Source organism: Linderina pennispora, assembly GCF_002104995.1.
Source record: "Linderina pennispora strain ATCC 12442 chromosome Unknown DL89scaffold_123, whole genome shotgun sequence".
Lineage (NCBI taxonomy): Eukaryota > Fungi > Kickxellomycota > Kickxellomycetes > Kickxellales > Kickxellaceae > Linderina > Linderina pennispora.
Window position 1 is genome coordinate 1 of NW_024468371.1, and position 10024 is coordinate 10024.

The following is a 10024-nucleotide window of genomic DNA, read 5'->3' on the forward strand; positions in this document are numbered from 1 at the left end:
GCTGGAAAATTTGCAATTAGGCTGGCATCCATTCAATGACACCAAAACCCTCGTTTTATTCAAGGACGCGCCAATACAGTCTGCCACTTTCGTTGATATGGTTGATAGATTCCATTTCTCTGCGATAACCACCTTCAGAGATGTTCAAAATCTTTTTATTGTCGCCAGTACCTGGCAAGATAGTGTACATGACGAAGCTGCGGCGTCTGTTGCAAAGGATCTTTTCAGAAAACCGTTCTCTACCTCCACCGCTGAAGTACGTGTTCAGACGAGCATACCGGTCCCACTCCCTGATACAATTCTGTGGACAAAGTTAGAAAAGCTATGTCTCCAATTCCCCGTATATCTCTCCAATCTTACTCATATTCTCCCTCAGCTTTCCTCGTCTACGCTGGCTTTTTTCGTCGGGGCATATACAACACTGGAAATAACCTTGGAAATACAGAATCGGCACCCATTTGGAGCAGCACCCTTACTCAGCTTATCCTATTCTCAAGCATTGTGGATATACCAACGATTCCTTCTCTTGAGGCAATGCGCACTTTGGTATCTGGATTACCTTCCCTCCTCAAGCTGGTTGTTCCAGACGATATGGTATCTACAGTAGAAGATGTACTTTCTGAACGCGGTGTTTCCCAGGAATCGAATGAAAAGGCGCTTCAAGTTGTTGGATATTTTTCCAACAACAGCAGGGTTTTATCTTCGAGATGGCATTCCTTACACCAATAATCAAGGCAACCGAATTTTATAATGCACCTGACTGAAGTGGCTGTGGCAATAAATGCTACATTGTATAAACACAATATTAAGTTTGCTGTTATATGCATCCTCGAATAAGAAAAATGCTGAACTATCAGCCAACGTATACATAGGGTAAAAGCAAGTACACCCCCACCACTAGATATTGGCTGATTGCACGCTATAATCGGTAGAGGAGTTTACTTGCCTCAATCGCTAATTGTATCTTGAGATCCATATCCACACTCGTGTGTGCTTGACTGGCCGCACCATGCCTCACATCCGCTAGAGACAAGGGACAAACACCCGTATGAATGTTAACACTTCTAGCTAGTAGTACAGCAGTACCTTGATTAAACCAGAATCGCTAGAGGATATTAGATTTATGCAACCCGTGTCAATATGTGAGGTCAGGTGTCAGAAGGTTACAAGCGATACAAGTAAAAATTGTAGAGCGGGCTGGAACACCCGAAGATAGATATATTGGGAAAGTGTGAGAGAGTGCAGAAAGGCACTAAGCAAGTAGAAAAATATAGAAGGAAGACGAGAAGGATCCAGTCCAGTATTGGACTGGGTAGCAAAATATAAAGAGAAAATAGAACAATGAAATGAGGAAAATCTAATTCAGATATCAGGTATTGCGGATGGTAAAGTAGGATTAGGGAGATTTTGACAAGGAGAGACATGTCCAAGATAAGTGCGGGTTGTCAACCACTGTTAACAGATACTGCATTTCTTTTCCACTCTTCCTCACAACCTCGTTTTTCACACTAATGGCGAACTGGGCAACACTGAGACCATATATTCTTCGGCGAATTGTTTATATACTCGACAACAGTAATCGCCTTATGAACCCTGACGATGTTGACATCTATACTTCATTCCTCCAGCTTAACCAGATTTGCCAACACTGGAGAAACACTATAAAAGAGAGCCTCTACACTACTGCGATTATCTTGTGCCAAAAACCAACTGCTGAGCAAATGCTTCTATATGGCAGCATCTCTGATTCTGGCCAACTCGCATCCAGAGGCATCTACCTCGCAGCCTCATCACCACAACCAATTCTTTGGAGAACAGACATCTCAAATATCATGCGATTAAAAAACAGCAACTACACTCAGCAACTTCTTATCTCATCTCGAGACTGTATCATCGATTTTCCTTCTCTTGGAGACATCCTCGAAACATTTGGATTCAGCACTGTCGAATGGCTTAGATTGGAAAAAATACTTTTTATTGGAACTCCACAGGTAGCAAAACAGGATTCCGACACCAAACTCCCAATAGCTGACGATACCAGTAAGCGGCTGTCACAAACCTCACAATATTTTATAGAGCATACCCCTCATGTGAAACATTTGTGGCATAGAAAATCCGGATATCTATTGAATAATCCGCCAGCATTCCCACTTGGTGATATGTTGGACTTTTACTTGCCACAGCTGCGAACAATAGCTTTGTCCGATTTCACACTTCCAGAAATGAACCATAAATACTTTTCCTCATATCTCGCTAGGTTGGATCTTCAGATCAACAGTGAGAGTGCTGAGCGTCTCCCTAAAATATATGCACCCTCACTCGAGTATCTGAGCCTATATTATTCTGACACTCTACATTCATGGCACATCTTCAGAGGCTGCCTGCCTGGATCTGTTATCTTCGAAAACCTTACGGTGCTTGAAATCTATCACTATCCCGAGATATCTGAGTCAATAGATGAATCAGACGCATACCTTCCTTCTATATCGTTTCCAAAGCTGAAGGATTTACGATTACAATACTATCCATTCAACGATCCCAGCATCTTCGCTTTATTCAAGGACGCGCCAATACAGACTGCCACTATCGTTGATGCTGTTGATAGATTCCAACTCTCTGTGATAACCACCTTCAGAGATGTTCAGACTCTACTCATTTCCACAAGAAGCTGGAATACTAGTGTGCATGATGAAGCTGCGGCGTCTATTGCAAAGGGTCTTTTCGGCAAACCGTTCTCTACTTCCACCGCTGAAATATTTATTGACACAAGCCTACCAATCCCACTCCCTGATACGATTCTGTGGACAAAGTTAGAAAAAGTGTATCTTCAGTTTCCGGTTTATCTCTCCGATCTCATCGACATTCTCCCTCAGCTTCCTCATCTGCGCTGGCTTCTTGTCGGGGCCATATACAACACTGGAAATGTCATAGGAAATACAGAATCAGCACCCATTTGGAGCAGCACCCTTTCTCAGCTTATCCTATTTTCAAGTGTTATTCATATCCCAACAGCCCCTTCTCTTGATGCAATGTGCACTTTAGTCTCTGGATTACCCTCCCTCCTCAAGCTGGTTGTTCCAGGTGATATGCTGTCCACGGCGAAAGAAGCACTTTCTGAACACGCTATTTCTCGAGGGTTTAGCGAAGGGATGGTTCAGATCGTTGGATACCTTCCAACAAGAACGATATTTTATCTTCGAAATGGTATTCCTTACACTGATAATCAAGGCAGCCGAATTGTATAATACATCTAGGTGAAGTGGCTGTGGCAATAAATACTACATCATAAATAATTCTAGGTAGAAAACTATCTAGTGGCAGATTTAATTGTATTTTGTATTATCAAGAGTCTATAGGTTGACTGAGCCAGCCACGATTCCCTACCCTCCCAAAAGGCAATCAAGTCCAGAGACAATTTACGCACTACCAGTGGACCTGCGTTACTGGCTATAATATCTCTGGTACCGATTGAACTGATGGGCAGCCTTCTATTACCGGTCCGTACGTTAACCTTTCAACCACATTACCAAGTTACTTGAATGTAGACAAATATACTACCAAAATTGAATAATGAAACTAAAAATGAATGGGTATATATCCGCTTATGTGCTGCACATAGCGGTTGAAAAAGGTAACTATGCCATTGTCTATCATCGGCACGGGAACTGCGTCTCCCGCAGCCCTATCGACGATGAGGATGAAAACTACAATCTAACATTTTAGTCAAAAAGGCGAATTCTATTCTAGACATCGTTACAAGGTATACAGATCAAAAAAAGTATGTATTATAGTCTTTTACATGTCGTTAGGAATGCCTCCATGGTGCGCGGGGGCAGAGGTGGTTTACATGGTAGATCATTGCCTCATCGTATCCGAACTTGTCCCCACAGTATGTGCACTTGTAGACCTTTCTAGCACCCCCTTCAGTGTGTACCTGCTGGGTCCTGTTATTCGATCGAGGCCAACGGAAACAGTAGGACATTGGTTGCTATTCGAACTAGAGCTGAGTGTCTGCGGATTGAAACGACAATAGGAAGGATAGCAGTGTAGGCTACGCTGAGTCCATTTATACTGATCTGCAAGATACATCGGCCTGTAATAAGTGCATCTTGTACAGACGTTCTTCTGCATCACAAAGGGTCGCCATGACTGCCAATATTGGTCACACAGCCTCAAATTCAGCCTTATCTGACATGATAAGTTTCAAATCACCACTGCATGTCTGAAATCAGGGGTCTTTTGAGGACATCGGCGGTGGTCGCCTGCATACTGGCTACACTGATACGCATCATGCTTGTCTTGGTCAAAACCTCAGTATAAAGTGTACTTTTGATACATAACAAATACAGCCGCCCTCCAGCCACAGCGTGTGCAGCTGAGATAAAAGGGCTAGCGAACCTAGCCCATCACGGCACAGCTTGGGTCAGGATATCTAAATTCACGTGATTTGTTTTCTGTAACTGTATCACAACCCGCTCTTTGCTGATAACACCAGTGTATCTGTAGCTTATTCTCCGTTGCCTCTGAGCTTCAAACTCGACCAGGGACCCGCCACGTACTGGGCGTATCTCATGCGTTGCTGAGCAGGTGTACCAAGGGTGGCATCGGGTCCAGCCCCAGGCGATCTGGCCAGCTGCACCATTGATCCGATCAAGAGCAGACTTGCAATTATTGCGTTTGCAGGATTCCCGGCCACGATGCACTTTATAGCGATTTGCGCTTACGAACACGCTATTTTGCTGTTTTCCTGCCAGCCCCTAGGCCGACTACTACGCGACCTGCAAAGCTCCTTGTTTGTGGCTGTTCAAACAGCTGCCGAGCCGTTTCTCTTCGCTGCTTTCCCCACTCCCAAACTTTTCAGCCATTTTTATCCCCTCTTGCCTTCTATTGTACCCTGTCAAACCCCCTGGGAGAAAATGGCCATGGTACCGGAGACAGCGCATTGCTGGATTTGCGGGGTGTTTGTGGAGGGTATTGGCGACCTCTACAGCTCCGTGGAGTTGAAGACGTGGAAGGAGAAGATGCCCGAGGGCTGCGACCCCGCCAAGTGTGGACACGGTAAGAGGTTTTTTTTACTCGGGCTGGACCAGCTTCCTATTTTTGCTGGCAATCAGGCCCCGCGTTCTAGAATGGCAGAGAAAAGCATGCAAAAATGCAGCGGCCTTGATTTCCTCTTGATGTTTATGGATTGTAGACGTCAGCATCTTCCGTATCTGCGCCAGCGAAATGTACACCGAGCAGATACGCTTCCTGAATGTGTACAGCGGGGTCAGCCCGCGCAACCACGGCTGCTACACCGACGGCCCGGGCGGCCTGGTGTTCATCGATGACGACCCTGTGTTTGCCGAGCACGAGCTCAGCATCATGTGTGCGAGCGAGATGACCGAGGAGTACAACAAGCCGCTGGCCATGAGCGTGGGCGAGGCGGCAAATGAAGTGACCGACATTCTTGTTGTCGTGGTCCATGATATGTGCCTGGAGATGCTGACGGCAGAGCTCGACCGGCAAAGGATCCCGTGGACATACCGCGGGATTTTTGCGAATGCATGCGACAGCGGCAAGCATGTAATGGATCTGGACGTCGACGTTCCGGGGCTGGAGCGCAGCGAGACCGACAAGGTCAAGGAAATCCTGCTCAACGACGAAGAGTACAATGTGTCGGACCTGTGGATTATCTCGAGCCCCAAGTACGCGCCGGCGCCAGTCTATCTACAGCCCCACGAGAACCCGCGGGAGGTATTCAAGACCGTCGACTCGCAGGAGAAGTCGCAGCTGCTGAGCCTGCCGCCAGAGATGCTGGAGCTGGTTATGAGCTACCTGGACGAGGAGTCGCTGATCAGCATGGGCCTGTCGTGCAAGAAGGTGGCCAATATGCCTGGGTTTTGGCGGTGGATATTCCTTGCTACATTCAAAATCGCCAGCGCCAAGGGCTGGATCGACTGGCACCAGTACTACCGGCGCGCGCTGCGGTTCCGCCTGAACTTTATGAGCCGCGCGCGCATCACCGGCGTTGTGCGGCACAACATCGCCCAGTACGACTCGTGGTCGCGCCAGCTCAGCACCGAAGCGCTGGAGTTTGCCGATGGGTTCCTGGCACACTACGGCAAGACGATCGAAGACTACTGCTGAGCCAACCCCAAAAGTCAAATACACGCCGCCCCTGAAACCGCCGCACGCCCCTCTCTTTGCTCCAGCCGCTTCCCTTTTCCGTCCTAATTTCTTTATTTTAACAATGTCGTTTACAATTCACTGGGAGAAGCTGGACAAGAAGGTTGCGCAGAGCATCCAGCTGCAGCTCAACAGCTTTTTTGCGCGGCTAGAGAAGCGGCCGGTGTTCCTGGGCGACATTACAGTCGAGGGTCTCGATTTCGGCAGCACACCGCCCGACATTGAAATTCTCGACCTGACCGAACCCTACCCAGAATTCTACATGGCCACAGAGGAAGAGGAGGAGGAGGAGGACGCAGAGAGAGAATCAGACGTGGCGATGCAGCGGATACAGGTCATGCCGGCATCGCAGACCGGTAGCAGAATGTTCCAGAGCCAAGGGCTGCGAGGTGCATCGACATCAGTAGCTGCAGCCGACAGCGATTACCAGGATATCGATGACGACCTCGAGTCGGTGTTGAGCGGGCTTCCAGACCGTCCGATATCGCAGGCGTCGATTCAGCAGTTCCTGCAGCCGCCTATGGGCTTGCTTCGAACCGGATCAATGACTCCAGGCACCAGGATCTGGCAAAGCCCGTCGCTGTACTCGGCACAGACAATGCCACGGACCTCCCTCCAGCAACAACAGCAGCAGCGCATGTCACTCGGTACCAGCACATTTTCAAGTGCCATGCCGCACCGGATCGCTGTGGAGCGGACTGACGATGACATGCAGCTGCTAACCAAGCTCGAATACAAAGGCGACATGTCGCTGGTGCTGAACACCGAGTTGCAGCTCAACTACCCGGCATCGCAGTTTGCGAGTCTGCCAGTCACAATGCACATCACAAAGATCGAGTTCTCGGCGCTGGCCGTGGTCGCGTACTTAAAGGGCCGCATCAACTTTTGTTTCCTGGAGCCCGAGCCGCCACGCACCAGTCTGCTGGACAACTTTTGCATTCGCACTGAGATCGGCGACCAGCACCACCATGTACTTAAAAATGTCGAGAAGCTGGAGCTGTTCATTACCGAGCACCTGAGAAAGGCTATTGACGACGACTTTGTCTTTCCGTGCTACCATTCATTCGAGCTGGAGTGATGACGTAGAGAATGTATTTACCTAGAGGACTTTTAATACCACCGACACCCTCTTCCGCCGATGCATAGAGTACAGGTGCACTGGCGGTCGGGCTTCGCGATGCTAGTGTCTGGGAACTGCATCCTGCCTGGGATAGCTAGGGATTTGGTGGAGGCTCTAGGGAATGGTGTACGTTGTAGAACAGATACCAGCGACAATAGGTCCATTGCCACCTGAAGCTCGCTTAGCCGTGTCGGCAAGCTGGCTCGCACATGCAACTAGAGGCACGAACCGTCCACATTTCCGTTGCTAGATGAATTGGCCCAGCTGTGCTTGTGCTTTGTGAAAGCCGGAAAGGAGACGCGCTGCCAATTAATGTGTGGCATCCTATGCCTTGCGACCATCATCGACAACCACAGGCATAAGCGCATGCCTAGTGCCCACAGAGGATCTAATCGCATATCGTAATCTACCGATCGACCCTGGCCGGGTTTCAATTGGAGCCTTTTTGCTGTGGACCGCCCGCTATTTACCCAATAGCCCGCCATTGAAGTGGGAGACCTCGCTGTTACCCATTGTGAAATTAAAAATTCACACAATTACACCGCCAATACGGCACAATAAGACCACACGGGTGCAGCCGATGTGTAGGCCCAGAGTATACTTCAAAAATGTATCCCCCCCATCTTCGAGAAGGCTACACAGCGCCTTGTCCGCCAGGAGAGGGCTCAGCCCAACTATAAAAGACCTGGCCACAGGACTCAGAGGGAGGGTCGAGACACAATCGACAAGCCCCTCTTCTCCATACCAGAATCCACTACCTCCCCTTTGCCAGCACAGCAAGATCAATACCATGAACGCCTACGTCGCCATCGCAACCGTTGCCGTCCTCTTCGCTGCCACCATCTCTGCAGCTCAGGCCCAGGTCGTCGGTGGTGGTCCCTGGTAAATGCCACGGCCACAACCCTGTTATTAGCTCTGTATATTAGCGAATACGACCGTATCTACCCAATATAATTCTATACCTTAAAGCCTAAGGCTTCTGTGTCAGTAGTTTGTCAATTGGAACTATGTTCCCAAGCAGTACCAACTGTTGCTAGGTAATGGCATTGTGTTTTACATAAACATTTGCTGCCAGCAGTCTACAGGATGATGTGTGTCGTTTAAGCCATCTTCAGGACTATCACAGCAGAAATGAATTTTCGGTCAAGCAGAGCTGTTCAGCGCATGTCGACACATGTATTGGAAATGCAAGCGTGTAGGATTGGTTGGCGTTCCCTACAAGTGTGGGCTCTACGCACACCATTCTACACACATCTCTTTCATATTTGGCCCACCAAGATAGGGCTAGCCTTCAGTATGCGGGGGAAGAGCGCAGCTGGTGTTTTTGAAGGACAGCGATTGGCGCTGAAAATCATGGTGGCCCCGGTTATTACAGCCCAATTGCCCAGCGGATACTGTTCATACAATAAAACTCGGGTGCTATTGTAGAAATACAATTACAATTCAGATAGGAAACGGCACTATGTGCGCAATTGTACAGCTCAGCTTGAATCGTGCGTGCTATTACATCGTTAGAGACTCCCTCCGTAGCCTCAGACGCCTGTGGAGACTGGGTCAGCATGATCTTGTTCCAGCTATAAAAGCAGAATAGACTTGTTGTTTGTTGGAGTAGAACATCATCAAACAGCAACAGCAACAGCAACAGGTTCTAGCCCCTCTACAAGCACTTCCTCATGGCTTCCACTGCTATCGCTACTGCCGCTGTCCTCTTCGCTGCCCCCATCTCTGGTGCCCGGGCTCAGGTTGTCGGCGGTGGTAGCTGGTAAACATTACTGCGATTACCTCATCAGGACAAGAGCGCTTCATGTATACTAGACCGTTGACAAAATATATATCTTAATATATCATTATCTCACTCGACCAGCCATGCTATTCATGTGTGTGGAATTGTGTATAGGTACACATGTTTCTTTCGCAGCTGGTTGCAGTGTGGTGCAAAAGCTACTTTCAAAGGATAATGCCAATTAATGACCATTCGTGCGCATGTTGCTTAGGATGTAAAGCGAGTTATCAGTATTTACTAGGCGGCACTCGTGTTGGACATGATGCTAACTTTTAATCTTGCTTGAGGGACTAATTCAGCAGCCCAAGCCAAGCACCCTGGAATACTTGTTTGCAAAAGCATTTCTGTTTACTCCCAGTGCCAGTTGGTGCAAATGCAGCTCCTTTGTGGTGCCCGGTATTGCCCACCTGACCATCCCCAAGTATCTCATTGAAATCATGACAGATGAATAGTAAGCGGCTGTGATGATAGAAATTCTAGGGATCAGCGCAGAAAACCAGCACGCTCCAGTTCCGACTCTTGATCACAATTGCTAATTTGGCAATACAAGGTCGCCTATTGTAAAAAAGACAGTACCCACATCAGCGCAATAGCGACTATTTAGACAGCGCTTGCTTCAATAAACACCGATTGTGGTCAGTGGTCCCATTGGGGCTTTTACAACAAGCGGTCGCTGTTGCAGACACTAGGTGCTGTAGGCCGTGGTAGCGCCCCTTTCTCATATAAAAGGCCACATCGCTGGCACTCCAAGAAACTGGCAAAACCACATAACTATTCCACTGCACTTTGAAGAAACTCACTCTCTAGAAACAACCTCAGGGTCTCTCTGTCACTGATGCTCCAAGAAACCAAAATGAACACCTCCATCGCTCTCCCTACTGTCGTCGTTCTTGTCGCTGCCGCCATTTCTGCTGCGCAGGCGCAGGTTGTCGGCGGTGGCCCATTCTAAATAC

At 48.3% G+C, this 10024-nt stretch overlaps 1 protein-coding gene across 1 annotated transcript; it reads left to right on the forward strand.

Annotated features, from left to right (window-relative positions):
- Positions 1–1483: 1483 nt before the first annotated feature.
- Positions 1484–3550, forward strand: DL89DRAFT_272692 (uncharacterized protein). Its single transcript, XM_040889007.1, has one exon. The coding sequence runs from the start codon at positions 1512–1514 to the stop codon at positions 3243–3245; it is 1734 nt and encodes a 577-aa protein (XP_040739170.1). The 5' UTR covers positions 1484–1511; the 3' UTR covers positions 3246–3550.
- Positions 3551–10024: the final 6474 nt, after the last annotated feature.